The sequence below is a fragment of the Notechis scutatus genome, chromosome 1 (assembly GCF_049901735.1).
Source record: "Notechis scutatus isolate UNSWTSFEM ecotype Mainland chromosome 1, rNotScu1.2, whole genome shotgun sequence".
Taxonomy (NCBI): Eukaryota; Metazoa; Chordata; class Lepidosauria; order Squamata; family Elapidae; genus Notechis; species Notechis scutatus.
In genome coordinates, this window is record NC_142009.1 from 227,708,845 (window position 1) to 227,727,701 (window position 18,857).

The following is an 18,857-nucleotide window of genomic DNA, read 5'->3' on the forward strand; positions in this document are numbered from 1 at the left end:
GCGCAGTAAGCCAGTAGGCATAAACAATAACGTTTATACAAGTTATACAGTTCATTCTCTAAAATCTTCAGCACATTTCCCACCCCCACAAAGCCCAATTATTTCACCCTCCCATTACTATGGCAGCCGAAAGAAGCGAGAGAAAGGAGTCTTGAAGGCTGACATTGGCATGTGGCAGATCCAGAAAAGTCCTGAGCCATTGGGGCCATTGCACTGTTCCCTAAGGCTTGTGAACTTTGGGGAATGATGTGAGGTGACGATTTTCGCTGGCAGGAGTGGTGCTAGGGTTGAGGTTGAGCTCAGGTCTCTACTTCTGGCCAGCGGCACTGCCAGTGAGTGCCGCTGTTCAGGGTCATGTAGATAGAGAAGAGAATAGAGAATTCTTCCTGTTTCTTTGTGGGGAGGTGACTCATCACCAGACTCAAGTGAGGCACTTTCTAAATGTTTGACGTACTCAGCTCAAAAGGTTTGCCATCACTGTTTCCAAGAGTTCTATTTTCATTCATTGAGAGCTATTCTTGGTTCTTGTGATTCTTTTCAGACTTAATCTTGAATATATCCAAAGAGGCAGTCCCTTAAATCCAGGGGTGGGCTGCTAGGGGTTCGCAGGGGTTCGGGAGAGCCCCTAGCTAAGGTTCTGTGCAGTTTGGAGAACCCCCAAATCCCACTCCTCGCTGGACCTGCCCCTCCCCTCCCAGGAGTCCCCATAGGGCCCGTTTTGGATGCAGGTAAGTGCAGGGCGTGCACAGAGGCTCGGGGAGGGTGAAAAATAGGCCCGTTTCTGGCTTCCAGAGAGCTTCCAGAGCCCAGGCAGGCCATTTTGGCCTCCGGAGCCAGGGAGGGCAAAAATGCCCCCCTCCCTGTGGTGCAGGAGGCCGACTAGGCCACACCCATATAGCAAACAGGCAGAGAACCCTTTGCTAAAACGTTTGAAGCCCACCACTGCTTAAATCCAAGGTTCAAATATAGTCCCAACCTCTCAGTCTAATGAAGACAGTACAGGTGCCACTGATTCTAGGAGGGAAAATACAGGAAGGCTATTTCAGGTGATTTGGAGTGAACAAAAACACATAATTTCTCAAAGACAAGAGATGGAAGCCCAGACTAATTAAAAGTTTCTTGGAGTTCTGGTTCTCTGGCAGAACTCCCCCATATGAGACAAAACCCTTAGTGTGCAACTTCCTGCCTAGAGCCTGCAACACTGTTTTCATATGACCCTTTCCCTGGTATTTAGGAAGAGCGTAGCCATGGATCATACGCCCAAGGGCATCACTTAGGGACCAGGCAACCAGCTGCCCTTTCTGATCTAGGAGGCAAGCATTTGGGAAGACCTCAATCAGGCTCCTGAGGTAGCGCAGGCTCCTATCATTGCTTGCAAAAGCCCAGGTGTCATTGACCAGAGGTGCATCAGATGGGCGGAGTGTCCCCAGGTGGAGGGGCTCACTTCTGAGCCTGAAAGAGAAAGCAAAAACCATACTGGAAAAATCTTAGCTCACACCCAGCAAAACAAACAGTCTAACTACAATAGATATTTCAAGAGAATCCATAATCTCAGAGTTATCCAGTATTTGAAATACACATATCTCATTTGTTCTGAAATTATCAATAGACTAATAGTCTCTTGAAAGTGCAGCAATCTATTTGGGATCCTGCTTTTTGTTTAAATCATCACATCCGTTACGTAATTGCTTTTGGAGAAACCAATGGAGCAGAAAGTTAACAAATAAATGAAATAAAACATATTCCTAGATTTCTACAGAGGATATGATTAGTTATAAAACTTTCAGAAGTCCTTAATTTCATTACTGAATTCCAGATAATTGCATGGAATTGAATCCACTTAATAGACCCCCCAAAACAGTTCCTTTAGAAAGAGAGTACGATCACTCACTGGTTCCGACAAAACATGGCTGCATCAGGGTGCAGCACTGCCTGGTAGAAATAGGGCTCCATGTGGACACGTCGAGCCTCTGCCATGTCTTTCACAGCCTGATAGAGCCCATCCTGGAGACCTGCATGGAATGGTAGTATCACAGGATACCAACCTGAGGTTCAGATTGAAACCTTATTTTGTCTCTGTGCCTAATACCCTGCAGTTGATGCCACGGAGAAATTCTCAGTCATGGGCAAATGGCGTTGATGACTGGAATTTCTCCTCTTTGCCTAGATTTATAGGGAATGAATGGCCACTACTCTAGGATACCAGGACAAATGTCATCCATCATGACAAAGCCTGGAATGAATTATCTGGCACAAATATAAAATAACAGAATGTAAGGATTTTTCAAGATACAGAACTTCTCCTGAGTTTAAAGGCCAAATGGCAGTTTTGCAGGTTCCTCTGAGGACTTCATGTATCAATTTTTTTGTGCTCCAATGAGGAAAAAAAAGACCAATAGAAAAGAACATGTGTAGCTTAGCATTCAGTTGTGTAGTCCTTGGTGCTCTCTGAGCTTGGTAGTTTTCTTGCAAAGGTTTCATTATGCACTGATGATATTTCTTAGCTTGGTAATGAAATGTCTGCAAGAAAACCATCAAACTCAGAGAACATCAAAGATGCCCCCCCCCAATTGATTAAAATGATTGGATCTTTCATAAAGCAATGTGACTGATTCTTCGATTAATACTTGAATGATTGTTCCATAGAAGTGGAGTTTATATTTATTTTTGCAAAAATAGTGATAAACTAATTAGAGAATTTGATTACTTTCTTAGTGATTTAATCTGTCCATGAACTATTAGTTGACAAGAATTATATACTGCAATGATACTGCTTGCATAGATAACATTAAGCTAATTGGATCTTACAATTCACAAGATTCCATGGCATGTTAATCAAACTATAAAGAATGTAGAACTTCTTCCTTTTGTGATTCTCCTATTTTAAACATTAATTGCAAAGTTAATCTCACTTTGTGTTTATTGTAAATTCCGGGCTATTTCCTAACACATATTTATTTTACTTTATATTTATTTTATTTTTGTGTGTTGAGTGTTGTGGAGTTTTGTGTGTCTGTGTGTCTGTGTTTACTTATTAATCAAATATATATAACCAACCCCAAAAATCACTCTGTGCACCCTACAAATACAAAAAAGGAAGAACAAACACCCCATCTTACCCTCAACAAAACTAAGCTAACTTAAACCAGGGTCCACAACTACACTTTTCCTAACAGTTGGGGGAACAACCAGGTTTTTGGCACTTTCCAAATTCTCCTCAGGGTGGAAAAGAAATTGCCAGAGCCCGGCCTTGCCTTGCAGCTGGAAGGCTTTGTCCCAGTCTATGGCATCTTTGTTTTCCAGGAGGGTTCTGCAGGCATCTTCCTCCCGATAGAAAGCAGCATGCAGGTTGGCATAATAATCCCTGTTGTCCTTCACCACCTGCAGGAAGTGGCAGCGGGAATAGAACAGATGGCTGAGACCATGCGGAAGAGCTGATGAGGCCAGGCTCACTTGGAAGAGGGATATAGAAACAGGAGGCAAGGAGAACTGCTATAGCATCTCCGAGGGCCTCCTGAATGGCTTCTGTGCCCCAGATACAGGTGGGTTTTTCCCTCCCATTTTTTGCCAGGGGGCTGTGGGGGAAACCCATCAATCTTCTGCTGTAATTTCCTACCTCATTCCGTGGTCGGGTAAGAACAGCTTTAAATTCTGGCCAAGAGTCCACCACGACTTCATGTTGAGCTGGGTTTCCACGATTGATGTGCATCACTGCCCCACAGACCTTAAATTAAAAAGAGGGTCAGGCAGTCCTAGTGCAGGAGAGATTCTGCTTTTCCTCTCATGTCATTCATCAAAAGGTTGGGGGAGGGTGGGTCTGGGGCAGAAGTGAGCAATCTCTGATTGGCTGAATCAGAAGCCACCCAAAGTCTTCTGAGGGCAAACACTACGATGGGTGAGATGAAGGAATTTGCTCCGTCAGTGAAAGCCATCTCTGATTGGCTGATTCAGTCTGTTGAGAGCCAAATAGGTCAGTTGTAAGAATTCACTGTCTCATTGAAAGGCCAGGTGATTTTTGGATTTTCTCTGGCAGAAGAAATTCTCTTGCAAAGAAAGATTCTCTTGTTTGCTCTGTTTCAGGTTGGACATTATTGGCTTTTTGTTTGCATATGTAATGAAAGGAAAAGTAGACTTGAATGTGAAATGACTTCATGGCGGGCATCAAACATTATTATGGATTTAGAAATTTAACGGGTGCAGTTTTCTCCAAATTCTCAGTAAATGGGGAAGCACAAGCTTTACACAGAGAGAAGAGGAGCATTAATAAGTGATTACCAGCAGTGTTTCGGGGAGGCCCTTTCGCAACACACCCTCCAGCAGCTGCAGCTTGGAAGAGCAGGTCAGGATCAGCATGGCTGGCCAGGTCGAGGGTGCCCCGCAGGTCCCACCCAGGCGTCTTTTGGCGAGCAAACTGGAAGGGAGAAAAGAAGCAAAATTGCATCAATTTCTGATGAACCACCTTCCCTGCCTGCTGGAGAATCAAGTTGATGTCCTCAAATGGTCTCCGTCGGTGATACAGATTCTGAACTCTTTAAAAAAGCTTTCCTGATCAGCTATGGATTGAATGGATGCACAGTCATAGAATCATACAGTGTGTGAGCTGGAAAGGACCCTGGCCAATCTTCAATCAAGTATGTGAGCACCTTGGAGATATTTATAGCTTAGCTCCCTTAATCATTCCTCATAGGAAATGGTTTCCAGATCCCTCCCCAGCCTAGGAGTTCTCCTCTGAACCTGGTTCTTCCTCCTCCTCTTCAAAACAATGCCCAGAATCTGTCATGGAACTTCAGGGTAGGATATAATGGGACAATTTCCCTCCTCTGGGCTGAATTGAGCTGCCCTGATCTGCCTGGGAGAGCCTGCAATGAGCAAGGCCTGAATGCTGGCTTAGCTACCTCCCACGTCACCCAGCCAGCTTGCCTGCCTTCCCCTCTGCCTCCCCGAGGCCCAGCCCCCTTGCCTGCCTTCCTTGCGGTCCCCGAGGCCCAGCCCCCTTGCCTGCTTTCCACGGTGGGTCCCCCCGAGACCCGGTCTCCTTGCCTGCCTGCCTTCTCCGCCGTCCCGAGGCCCAGTGCCCTTGGCCTGCCACCGCTGCCTCATTGCCTGCCCGATGGCAAGCAATGGATGCTTGCAGAGACAGATTTCCTACATACCCTTCCGAGCCTCCATCCCCGGGCTGACAAAATAGAAGCCCATCTAAACATCGCGACTGCCTTGGAAAAGCCTGCCCTCACAATTGCTGGGCTCGGAGCAGAAGCAGAAGCAGCAGCAGCGGTTTGGAGCTGGTTGAGAAGAACCGCTCCTCCACCCCAGCCAGGCGGATTTGTTGCAGTCTGGGCTTCTTGGAGCGAAAGGCATGCACCGTACTGCCCCGCTCCCGGCATTCCCTGAAGGAGCGCGAGAAATTTGGCCGATGATTGGCTGCAGCCAGATCCGGCCTTAGAAGAGCAGCAGACAGACTTCAGGGCAAACAATCTACTCCTCAAGCTCCCAATGCCTGAACCGTTGAGTAGGCTTTTTGCTTTCCCCCCCACTCCCGATCCCAATCCAGCGTGGTGCAGACAGCCCAATGGAGGCGGAAAACGGGGTGTTTCCATCAGCCCTTCTCTTCCCCCCCGCCCAGCCTCCTTTTGCATCCTTCGGCAAGCAGGCTCAGCAGGCAGCCGCGATCTTTAGATGGCTTTTTATTTGTTAGGAAATCGCCCTGTCTCTGCAGCGCCAGTCATGTGACTGAGTGGGCGTGGCCAACTCAACGTCACTCACAGCAAGGTGCCGCCCCACCTTGCCGTGAGGAACGTCAAGTTGGCCGCGCCCACTTAGTCACAGGACCACCCCTAGCCACGCCCACCCAACCAATCACGAAGACAGCCGGTTGTTCACACCGAGAGAAGAGGAGCACTAAACAAGGGATTACCAGCAGTGTTTATTTATTTTATTTATTTATTTATTTGATTTGCCAATTGTTTACAAGATAATAAGTATAAGTGTATACATAGTTGTGAATACATGAAATGGGTACATATAAGAAAAATAAAAGAATAAGAGAAACAATAGGACAGGGACGGTAGGCACGTTGATGCGCTTATGCACGCCCCTACAGACCTCTTAGGAAAGGGGTGAGGTCAATAGTAGACAGTCTAAGGTTAAAGTTTTTGGGGTTTGGGGAAGAAACTACAGAGTCGGGTAGAGTATTCCAAACATTGACCACTCTATTGCTGAAGTCGTATTTCCTGCAATCAAGTTTGGTGCGGTTTACTTTGAGTTTGTATCTATTATGTGCTCTTGTGTTGTTATGGTTGAAGCTGAAGTATTCATTGACAGGTAGGACATTGCAATGTATGATTTTAGATACCATGCTTAAATCAGACCGAAGACGGCGTAATTCAAGGTTTTCTAGTTCTAGAATTTCAAGTCTGGTGGCATAAGGTATTCTACAACGAGTAGAGGAGTGGAGAACTCTTCTTGTGAAATATTTCTGGACTTTCTCAATTGTGCTAATATCAGATACGTAATGTGGGTTCCAGACTGATGAACTGTATTTGAGTATTGGTCTAGCAAATGTTTTGTATGCTCTGGTTAGTAGTGTGATATTACCAGAGAAAAAGCTACGTAGGATTAGGTTAACAACTCTTAATGCCTTTTTGGCTATGTAGTTGCAGTGGGCTCTAGCACTTAGATCATTAGAGGTGAGTATTCCAAGGTCCTTTACAGAGCTTGGATCATCAACAAGTTCTTGACTATTCAGCTTGTATTTTATTTTCTGATTTTTTTTGCCAATATGTAAGACAGAGCATTTATTTGTTGAGATTTGAAGTTGCCATTTGTTTGACCATTCTGATACATAGTCAAGATCTTTTTTGTAGGGTAGCAGTATTGTCTGTGGTATTGAACAGCTTTACATCATCAGCGAAGAGAACGCAATTGCTCTTAATATGATCACAGAGGTCGTTTATGTAGAGTATGAAGAGAGTTGGTCCTAGAACACTGCCTTGGGGGACACCACTATTGACAGGTACTGGATTTGATAGGACGCTCCCGATTTTGACCATTTGTTGTCTGTTTGACAGGAATGCTTCTATACAGTTATTCTGTTGTCCAGAGATACCATAGGATTTTATTTTTAGGAGTAGTTTGTCGTGTACCACTGAATCAAAGGCTTTACAGAAGTCTATGTAGATTGCGTCTATTGCTTTGCCCTGGTCGAGTTGTGTCGTCCATATGTTTTTGCAGTGTAAGAGTTGTAGATTACAGGATAGTTTTTTCTGAAACCAAATTGTTTATTGGAGAGTAGGTTATTTGTCTCTAAGTGGAGGATGATGGATTGGTTAATAATTGATTCCATGACTTTACAGGTGACGCAGCATAAGGAGATTGGCCTGTAATTTTCAACTAGGCTTGGGTCTCCCTTTTTGAAGATGGGGATGACTGTGGCTTGTGACCATAGGTTAGGCAAGGAGCTGGTCCTGAAAGATTTTTCAAAGATTATGCTTAGAGGTTTGGCTATGGCAGTGGATAGCTTTCTTAAGAAGTAGGCACATATTCCATCCGGTCCAATAGATAGAGATGGTTTTAGATTGCGTAGTGATTTTTCAACATTGTCTTCTGTGAAATCGATATGTATTAGATCATTATTGTTATCTGTGGTACGGCTAGGAAATACTGGGCATGATCCATTGCTGTTTACAAATACTGAGCCGAAGAATGTGTTAAAGATGTTGGCTTTAATGGTGTCGTCGTTGCAGTCTTTACCATCAGGTCCTATCAAGGGAGGGATGGACCTTGAGTCTTTTAGTTTGTTTACAAAATTGTAAAAAGCACGGGTGGAATTGGTGCTTAGAAGGTTTTCCTCTTGTTTAATGTGATAATTGGTGCATTCGGTCTTTATCTGGTGGCATAAATTTTTGTATCGGTTTTTTAAATTGGCAACGTGACCAGATTTGTTTTTCCTCCAGAGTGATCTCTTTTTGGATTGAAGTTTCCTTATTGATATGGGTAATCTGCTTTTTTGTTTTGTTTTGGGAGTTGTTGTTGGTACATATAGTTTGATGACTCTTTTGACTTCAAGTAAAAATATGTTGTAATGATCTTCAACAGTATTGCATCCAGTGAATAGAGATTGCCAATCCAGGGATGAGAGATCGTTGTCTATAAGATCATAGTTGCCTTTTTTGAAGTTACAATTGGGGATTACATCATGTTTCAGGGAGGCCCTTCCGCAACACACTCTCCAGCAGCTGCAGTTTGGAAGAGCAGGTCAGGATCAGCATGGCTGGCCAGGTCGAGGGTGCCCCGCAGGTCCCACGAAGGCGTCTTTTGGCGAGCAAACTGGAAGGGAGAAAAGAAGCAAAATTGCATCAACTCTTGATGAACCACCTTCCCTGCCTGCTGGAGACCAAGTGGATGAAATGGTCTCTGTCAGTGACGCAAATTCTCACAAAAAGTCTTCGTGATCAACTATGAGTTGAATGCACTTAATCACGGAATTATGTACTGTGTGAACTGGAAAGGATTCTCACTTTGATTTTTTTTAAAAAGATCATACTGCATGTGAAAGCCTTCCAATATTTATTGCTTAATTCCTTAATCATTCCTCATAGGTAATGTTTTCCAGACTCCTTGCCAGCCTAAAAGTTGTCCTTTGAACTGTCTCCCATTTCTCTCTCCTCCTTTTAAAAAAACATCGAACAGAATCTCAAGTGCAGCCTTGTCCCTGCAGAATATACGGGACAATTTCCATCCTCTGGGTTGGGCACATTGGTTCCGTTCTTAGGCAGCCCCATCCTCCATTGGCTTTTCTGGGTGTTGCATCCCAGTGTTTGCTTGTGTCCAGCCAGTTGTCTGTTTGGTACCCTAGATCAGTGGCCCCCAACCTTTTTCGAACCAGGGACCGGTTTCACATTTATTCTTCCACGGACCGGTACCTGAGTAACGTGAGACTCCACCGCCATCAGGACAGCTCTTCATTAGACGACGCCCCCCCCTTCGACGAAACTAAGCCGCGAGCACCCAAACGCCGCTTTCCAACTGAAAAACCGGAAGCACTTTCCAACCAAAAACCCGGAAGCAACCGAAAACCCGGAAGCGCTGTCGAAACAAGATGGCAGCGCCCAAGCTTTGAGGCCCGGTAAAAAATGATCCATGGACCAGTACGGTCCGGGGACCGGTGGTTGGGGACCCCTGCCCTAGATCCTTCTCACGAGCTCTGCTTTCATGCCAGGCTTCCCCAATCCTCTGCCTATGCATTTCATTTTTCCCATCAGAGATAGGACCTTGCATTTGTCATTGATGAATAACAATCCGCTTAGATTTGACAGGGTTTCAGCTTTTTACCATGTAATATTGAATCATGGTGTTTGCCCTGTGATTAGCTATTAAACCACCTCCTTGTTCATGTCCTTAAAAAAATCTGACCAACATCTCCCTCCTTCCCTCCTCTTGCGCCTTCTCCGTGGTTGATCCATTTGTTAACTAGGGCTCTGTGAACCCATCTGAAATTTCCTTCAAAATGAATGCAGATCCTGGGATGTGGTTGCTGTTGCAGTTGCAGATCAAAAATAAAGGAGTTACTCTGGCACTCCTTGCTTTTGACAAATCTTTAGTGGTCTGTAAATTTCCTGACTCCTTTGTCTTTTGCTCCTTCAACACTAATTTAGCTATTCTAGCATCTTCCAAGTTTTCTGGTTTGCAGTTATGGGATTTCTTTGGTCAGCTCCTTTCAACCCTGGGATTTTAAGTCATAGTATGCTGTCCATTTTTAAAAGGCTCCATTCGCATTTACTTTCCTGAAGTCTAACATCAGTTTCTAGTCACTTATAAGGTAATTTGATTACATTATATGTTTTCATGTATTTTGTACTAAATAATTGGTGCAACAGTAGCTAAGAAGGTTTTCAGTATAAGATTTTTCTGAAGAAAAGGCTGCAACGAAACTTCAATGAAACTGTAATGCTTACTTGCAAAAGGACACACCTGGCTGAGAGGAGGAAGAAGAGGAAGGCAGAGGAGAAGGCAGACTTCAATTATGGAGGGATTCGGAGGGCACATGACTTGGTTATCCAGTCAATTAATCTTTTTATTCCTGAAAAATGAACCATTAACAGGATGGTACCTTTGTCCTCTGTGCTGGAGGCCCAGAAAAAAGAATAGGCACAATTGAGCTAGCAGATAGTTTTGCTTTGATTCAATCTGGTTAGAAACCAAAGAAAAATAGAGCTCAAACACGATAGCTTGTTTTTCTATGGCTGACATTCACCAGCCATCTTTTCACTTAGCTTGTACAGTAGTCCTCAACTTATGACCACAACTGAGTCCAAAATTTATGTTGCTATGTAAGACATTTGTTAAGTGAGTTTTGTCCTATTTTACAACATTTTTTGCCACAGTTGTTAAGCAAACCACTGCAGCTACTAAGTTAGTAAGATGGTTGTTAAGTGAATCTGGCTTCCCCATTGGCCTTGCTTAGGAGAAGGTCGCAAAAGGTGATCCCATAACCTGGCACACTGCAACTGTCATAAGTGGCAGTCAGTTGCCAAGTGTCTTAATTTTGATCCATGATTCTGGGATGCTGCAATGGTCGTAAGAGTGAAAAACAGTCATAAGCCAGTTTTTTTCTGTGCCATTGTAACTTTGAACGGTCACTAAATGAACTGTGGTAAGTCGAGGACTAATTATATTCCATTTTTTTTTAACTATAATGTTTTTCTCAAGTGAGGGTGGCTGAGACTGAATCGTAATTCAGAAAGACAGAAAGGCATTTTGAATAGCAATGTTTCATAATGAGTAATCATATCTGCTAATGAATTTGGCCCCAATCACTTCTTAGAATATGTGGCATCCAAGATGCACTCCTTGGTTCTCAGATATTCTTTTCATACAGAATACATTACGTTTAGGTTAGAGGTGATTCCTTTCACCATATTTTGGGGATCAGGAAAACCTCTTGGACCAGTTTTCTTTTTTCTTTTTCTTTTATTTTTAACAACAAACGTAAACAAACAAAAACACAAAACAACAAAATCTTCTTTCAGTTGTACAGTCTGTTGGTACATATTTCTTGTGTACAATATCAATAGTCTTTCCCTTTTAGATTTATATTCATATTAATCAGCTTTCTATGTCATGTTATATTCTTATTACATCATCATTAGACTTTAATTGCAAATTCACATTATCCTTTTTGAGCAAATCTCAATTTTTACAAGTTCTAATTCATATTATAATTCCTTCCATAATAGTCAATTATAACATATCATTACCATTGTATTATATTTACTATTGTATTATATTTCTATTATAATATATTTCATTTTCCTATTTTTCTATCTAACCATTGATAAAATCAATCCCATATTTTATAATATTCTTTTTCTTCTTGCTCTCTAATTGCCAATGTCAATCTACTCATCTCTGCACATTCCATTATTTTCTTTATCACCTCCTCTTCTATCGGAATTTTTTTCATTTTTCCAGTTTTGGGCAAATACAATTCTAGCTGCTGTTAAAACATTAATAATCAAATATATCAATTCTCTACTGTATCCTTCAGGTAAGATACCCAATAAAAATATCTCTAGTTTCAAGTCTTGTATGCCGTTTTGTCATTTTTTCAAGCCATGTATGAATTTTAGTTCAGTATCTTTTCTTCCACACATATTGGACCAGTTTTCAAGGTAAAAAAAAAAAACAGCACACCTTTAGAACAAATGTGATTGAGTGGATCATTTCTTGTGATAATGTTAATTTTTCGACTAGAGAAGGGTGACTTAAGCATATTCCCTCAATGCATGTACATTGCCTGGTATGGTAGGGGATTTTGGTCTATGGCAGTGATGGCTAACCTTTTCAGCACAGAGTGCCAAAAGTGCACATGCGTGCACGTCCCCAAAGTTCAATGCACATGCACACATGGACCTCATCCCCAGTGCATCTGCTCTGGCCCTGTGCATACACGTGTGTCCCCGCACATGCACCCTGCGCATGTGCCCCTCTGACGCATGCACAGCAGACCTGAAGAATAGCTGGTGGCAAAGCTGAGCTGGGGTGACGGCTTGCATGCCCACAGAGAGAATTCTGCATGCCACCTGTGGCACACGTGCCATAAGTTTGCCATCATGGATCTAGGGTCATAAAATGTAGTATTTTCTCCATTCATAGTATTACAAAGAAATATTGTATTAGTTAAATTTGTAACCTGCAGAGGAAGCAATTTGAAAGCAATAACTCTTGTCATCATTCTAGCCATCGGTCCACCTGCCATCAGTTCTTGCTATGTGACCAGCTCTCATGTATGTATGTATGTATGTATGTATGTATGTATGGTATTCAGCTTTGTTTGGGTATTTTCCCACGTCATTATAGTTGTGCTTTTAAAGATTATATATATATATATGTATATGTATAGGTATAGGTATAGGTATAGGTATAGGTATATTTGTTTTCTTACGTTTTCATGGGTATTTATATGTATGGTATTCAGCCTTGTTCGGGTATTTTCCCACGTCATTGTAGTTGTGCTTTTAAAGTTGTAGTGACGTTTCGGCAGAATCTCATCTGCCATCATCAGGCTTCTGTATTGTGTTCGTCTGTGAGTCAGGCTTTCACAGCCGTTTCTGAAAGTCTGACTCACAGATGAACACAATACAGAAGCCTGATGATGGCAGATGAGATTCTGCCAAACGTCACTACAACTTTAAAAGCACAACTATAATGACGTGGGAAAATACTTCCTAACAAAGCTGAATACCATCCATACATACATACATACATACATACATACATACATACATATTTATATATATATATCTTGTCTTGTGATGCCAAGCATGTATCATTCTATGGCTCTCTGTGCCAGTCATAGCTTTTGTATTGATTGTGAGGTTAGTGTCCATATTTTCCTGGCATATATCAGAACAAGTAGCACACACTAATCAAAAACTTTTCAAAAAGTTTGCCACTCCTGCTCTGGGCATTACTTCAAGGTAGTGCCTATGGGAGTCAATAAGAGAGGAAGCCACTGTAGCCAGACTGGATCGTATCTTCTTTGTTGCTGAAGTGTTATTATGCAACAAGAACCCTGTGGCAGGCTGACCTGACCTGATGAGCATGGAACAATGTCATTAATCCCAAAGTTAAAGGGTTTTGTCTATTTTCCAGAACTATGCAAGGTGCCTTGGTCTCGTATATCCATCTTTTCTCACGTTGATAGAGAATAAGGTATATGATCTTGATAGAGATCAGGTGTTTTGTAGACTGGAATTTCTATGTCTAAACTAGCCATGTTTGGTAGGGTTTTTTTTTTTTTTTGTCAATTTATCTGTGCTGTATTTTCCTCTGTCCTTTTTTCTAAGTTACTTGGGCATAAAATGTGCAGTTTTTGTTAGGCTATTGAATGCATCTGGTCTAAGTGTCTTCAGGAATTGCTATCTTCATCTAAGAATCTAATGTTATTTTTATCGGAGAGGTGTAATTTTGCCCATGCTAAGCTTAATTTTCAAGCATATTTATTTACTTTGTATTCATGTATTATTTTTATAATGCTTTTCTAAAACAAATAATTAAATTTATTATATGTAAATATCACACATTTCCATTACAGAGGGGCCCTGAGTGATGATAATGAACTAACTATCAACCTTATGCAAAAGAAATCAAAGCAAAAAGTATATGTAGGTGCACAAGCAACCTACACACTTATATAATAAAAGTAATACTTCTAATTCTGTTTTCGAAAAGAAGAGCCTGCTCTGTATATCTTAATAACAAAGTCCAAAGTCATCTTCCCTACCAAAAGGCAGACAGATAAAGACCAGGGTTTGGAACTGAGTTCTGAAGCATTGCATTTTTAAAATATGAAGCCCCGACTTTATATTGCTCCAAAACAGCTCTTGCACTCTCTCTCTCTCTCTCTCTTTTTTTTGCCAGAATTTTATTTTGATTCACTTTCTTTATGCAGTGTTATAACCAAATATAACGCATCAAATTATTGCCTGCCTGCTCAAAGAGGAAGAGAGCTGAATCTGGCCAGCAGCTGATACTTCCGAAAGACCTCCAGCAGATATAGAAAGCCTGTGGAGAACTTGGGGATGAGGTAGAATTCAAATCCTAAATATTATCTTGTCAACGAATGAGACATTGAAGAATAAGCCTAGCCATCAAACAAACGAACATTGGTGGAAGACAATCAAAGAAATTTCAGAGAAATATTCTTCATAAGCCTGATCCAACCTGGCATCTGGGAGGTGTCCTATAGCTATCAAATAGGTAGTGCATAAGTACTGTATCTCAGCGTTCACAGAGCAGGTGACAAAAATCTGGTTAAATCAAGGAAAACACGGAACCTCTATCCTCGCTCTGTACTGCTAAGCACAAGTAGCTCAGCTCAGGTACTTTCTGATACCCTCCCTTTTCCAACGCTCTCTGCATATGGATATTTTTTAGTGCAACAAAGCCATATACAGAATATCCAGCATTATAGGCTTGCATACAAAGTGCCTTAGCGGTTATAGCTAAATATCCCTTCCCACGGAATGATGGGAGGGTATACCCATGTGCTTGGGTGCCAAAAAGATCCATCAACGTCCAGCTGATAAGGTGTCCCTCCTGGTTCAGAATCCCACTGCTAGGGAAATGCTGTATCATTTTGGCCAGATACCTGCGGCTTTGTTGATTGCGCCCGTAGGCCCAGTTTTCATTCAGTAGATCAACGCTGGAACTATTCAAGGAGGAAAGTCTGAAGCCGGGCTCAAGCCTGGAAAAGGTGAAAGGCAAAAAGAACAAAATCAAAGAGATGAGAACAGAAAATTAAATGGCTAGTTTATCTAGTTAGTCCAATAGGAATCCTATTGATTTTGGGCCCCGACTGACCCATAAACAATGTGAGTACGGATTTCAAAGACAGCTGCCATTACTGTGGGAGCCTGATTGTGACAAAACCTTCAGAATGCCTTAACAATTTTGCCTCAGGCCTCAACGTTATAACAGTGGTGATGGCCAACAGGATGGTCACTCACCTACCAGTCTGAAATTTATTTGGATCTGAAAGCACATACAGGAAGTAAGGAATTACAGATAACTTTGTTTGTTTAGCAGCTGCTGCATCCTGGGTAGCTTCGGGTATCCCTTCTTGAGTCCCTGGAAAAAAACAATAAAAAACTCATTGACCAAGAAAAGGCTGTGTGCACAAGCTGAAAGTACAAACAGGCAAGATATCGGAGATCTACATGACCCCCGGACACTGCAACTGTCATAAATATGAGTCAGTTGCCAAGCAGTTGAATTTTGATCACATGACCATGGGGATTCTGCAATGGTTGTAAGGGTTAAACTTTCACACAAGGCTTCTGTATTTGGCTTTCTTTTTGTAAAATAAATGATGACATGGTATAACATCTTACGTGTTGTTGTTCATCTGAGCTTGTACTTTTAAGAACTTCTAAGGACCTGATTAGTTTTACTATGTTCTGATACGTAAAACCATAGGACTCTAAAAGGGTGTACTTTCTTTTTCTCATGATTTTAGTCTGGATCAGTCCAAATCACCATTCCTGCAGTTTTATCTAAATGTGGGTCATGTTTAATTTGATAGTCATACAACCTTTATGGCTTAATAAGAAGCTGACGGAACATAAAAAGATTCAGGTCTATAGAGTCTGTGTCTTGAGCACACTCTTATACTGCAGTGAGTTTTGGGCCCTTTATGCATGGCAGGATGGAAAGTTGAACACCCTTCACATACACTGTCTTCGGTGTATTCTTGGCATCAGCTGGCATGACAAAGTTCCAAATAGTGCAGTCTTGGAATGTGTTGGGATTTCTAGCATGTATATACTATTGAAAAAGCGAAGTCTACGCTGGCTTCGGCATGTCATGAGGATGTCTGATGGTCGTATTCCAAAAGACTTCCTGTATGGAGAATTAGTGCAGGGAAAGCACCCTAGGGGGAAATCACAGCTGCGATATAAGAATATCTGCAAGAGGGATCAAAAGGCCTTGGAAATGGACATCAACAGCTGGGAAACCTTGACCTCTGGTCATTCAGCTTGGAGGCTAAAGACACAGCATGGGTGCCTTCAATTTGAAGAGACACTTGTTCGGCAGGCTGAGGCAAAGAGGCAGTCCCAGAACCAGCGAAATCCTGGGGGGCTGGACAGGAGACAGACTGTCCTTGATGTGGAAGGGATTGCCACTCTCAAATTGGCCTTTTTAGCCACACTAGATGCTGTTTTAGGACCTCTTTTCAGAGCACGATACCATAGTCTCTTGAGACTGAAGGATGCCAATTCATACAACCTGCTGAGATGGACTCAATTCACATTGGGAGCGGAATAGGCAAATAATTAAAACAACATAACAAAAATATTGTCGGAAGGTGACAACATCATTGTATAGTTAGTGGTTGGCATCACGTGAAAAGGGAGGATGCAATTACTATCTTCTTTGGGACAGGGCTTTAGTGGTTATTACTCAAGAATGTTTGAGCCATTTTCATTCTGATGTCACAGCCTATATATTGTAATAGAAAAAATCCTATGTGAGAATACAATGCCTTTTCTTCAGTCCTTCAAAAAGGATCATTACCAAAGAGACGGAAGGTGTGGGCCCAGTTCACAGCATCTGTATCCTTTACAAGCCTCCGATACGCATCAAGATCCTGATAAAATGCTGCATACACATTGGCATACCCATCTGAGGGATCTGTGACAATCTAGAAGAAAGGCATGGAACTCATATACTACAGTATAATCTCCTGATTCACCACCTCTTCATATCTCTCACCTAATGTGGAGATAAAATGATAGAAATAGCCATCAGTGCGATGCCTTCTTTTTTTGGAAAGGCCAAAGGTGGCCTCTTCTAAAAAACCAGCAGTAGCTTAGATTGTCCCTCGGGTTGGCTAAATATCCCTTCCTCCCTTCTTCTCTCCCTCCCTCTCTCAGAATCACCAAGGCTGTTTATTACCTCTTTGCATGGTCTGGTGAGGACAACTTTGAACTCTGGCCATGAATCCACAATCACCTCATGATGAATTGGATTCCCCCGATTTATGTTCATGACTGCTCCGTGCACCTGTCAAGAGTCAAGTGTCAGTGCAGTTATGGGAATCAGTCTGAGATCAATGTTTAGAGAAAAGGAGAGTGGCCTTAATTTAGATTTGCTGCAAGAACTTCCACCTAGTGTTCTATCACTCCCCCTTCCCCATGTGTTGAATGTTGATGATATTCCAGAATTATGTCTTTGTTTTTTTAAAATTTGATTTGGCAATGGCTTACAAGATAATAAAGATAAGAATAAACATAAGTATAAATACAGGAAATAAGTACGAATAATTGGGGACAATAGGACAAGGACGGTAGGCATGATTGTGCGCTTATGCACATCCCTTACATACCTTTTAGGAATGGGGTGAGGTCAATAGTGGTTTGAGAGAAAAGGAGTCGGGGTTAAAGGATGTATAAGATAAATTGTTGATGAATAAGATGAAGGCATTTCATCAGTTATGCAGAAAATTAGCAATTTGCCCTTCAACTCTCCAGTCACCAGGGATCTATGCCCATTAGGCATAGTATACTTACATAGTATACATAATATACTTTATTAATCCTGAGTGCCAAATGTTAAGTTCTAGAAAATGAAGTTATTGTCAAGACCCTACCTCAGTGTTCTAGTAAATGTTTCAAACCTACCACAATTGCCTGAGGGAGACTCTTCCTCAGCATTCCCTCCAACAAGTGGAGTTTGTAAGGACAGGAGAGGACCAGCATGGTTTTGGGGCTTGAAGCTGATGGGTAGAACAAAGACATAGAAATACCCTGAATGGGAGACCACTTCTCCATTCTTTCCTGTCACTCCCAAATGGGGACGCCCTCTATCTCACCAAAACAACAAATTTATCCAAAATCCTTGCCAAGGGAAAGCACAAACCAATGCAGCTTCTCTGCTTCCCACTGTAACTTTCCTTCCCTTTCAGGTCACATTTGAACATAACCCAGGATTTTCCCTTAGGCAGCACCAGTATTCTGTCGCAAGTGTCTCCTGCTCACCTTCAGCGAGCCAGGTCTTTGTCAGGATAGCTCCACAATTTCTCCTCCCTTCTTATGTCTGTCTTCTGTCCAGTCCAGTCTCTTTAATACTTGCTTTGATATGGAGATCAGATTTATACTACAGCAGATTAACTATTAACAGATCCCGTGTGGATGTAGAGGTTCCTTGATGAAGAGGGTGTTAAAGAGTTTTGGTAATAATTGGCCAAGTCCCTGAACCCCAGGACAGGTTTCTTCAAGTTCAAGTTTCCAGAAATATGCATGTCTCAACGTTCATATGAGAAACAGTTACAATGATTCTTCAATAAAAATAAGAAAAAGGACACGTAATTTTAAACCCAGGATAATCCATTGAAGGTCAACAGAGGGACATGCAGTTTCGGTAAAAAGAAGGTTGTTTTTACTGGTTGTCACAGAGGATGTTCCAATAGCTATTGTTTAAAGTGATTAGTTAATTGTGTTTAAGTGATTTTTATCGTCTATATATGCATTTATTTGGATACATTTTAGGGTTGTGCAAGTCCTTAGAAAGAGGTGCTTTTGAACAACCAGGAGGCCCAAAGCATTCCTTTTTTTTATTATAGAAGCTTATTTCTTTCAAGCTTGCCTGTCGATGCTACTCCTTGCCAACTTTGGTAGTGTATCTGATCACTGTATGCTTATGCAAAGAAAACAGGGAGCAGCTTCTAAAGCAGCCAAATGAAGCACACCATGACAGTTCCATGCATTACTTCCCTCTATGAATGATCTCCTGGGCACCAGATTTTATTTCATCTCTTCTGTACCACTGGAATAAGCACAATCTTGAATGTTATAATG

At 42.0% G+C, this 18,857-nt stretch overlaps 1 protein-coding gene across 1 annotated transcript; it reads right to left on the minus strand.

Annotated features, from left to right (window-relative positions):
* Positions 1-501: 501 nt before the first annotated feature.
* LOC113410707 (glycine N-acyltransferase-like protein 3) lies at positions 502-17,759 on the minus strand. Its single transcript, XM_087956337.1, has 11 exons — positions 17,682-17,759; positions 16,957-17,064; positions 16,576-16,702; positions 15,009-15,129; positions 14,651-14,746; positions 5,235-5,438; positions 4,276-4,435; positions 3,617-3,724; positions 3,255-3,381; positions 1,892-2,012; positions 502-1,452 (listed from the first exon to the last, which is right to left on the minus strand). The coding sequence occupies exons 1-11, from the start codon at positions 17,757-17,759 to the stop codon at positions 1,038-1,040; spliced, it is 1,665 nt and encodes a 554-aa protein (XP_087812463.1). The 3' UTR covers positions 502-1,037.
* Between the last annotated feature and the right edge of the window lie 1,098 nt (positions 17,760-18,857).

Bases quoted from the DNA above. Each gene is read 5' to 3' on its own strand.
- LOC113410707 (XM_087956337.1), bottom strand. From the start codon at position 17,759: ATGCTGGTCCTCTCCTGTCCTTACAAACTCCACTTGTTGGAGGGAATG. The intron at 14,747-15,008 runs GTGAGTGACCAT...CACCTTTTCCAG, and splicing joins AATAAATTTCAGACTGGTAG to GCTTGAGCCCGGCTTCAGAC. The intron at 3,725-4,275 runs GTAATCACTTAT...TTTTAATTTAAG, and splicing joins GCCTCCCCGAAACACTGCTG to GTCTGTGGGGCAGTGATGCA.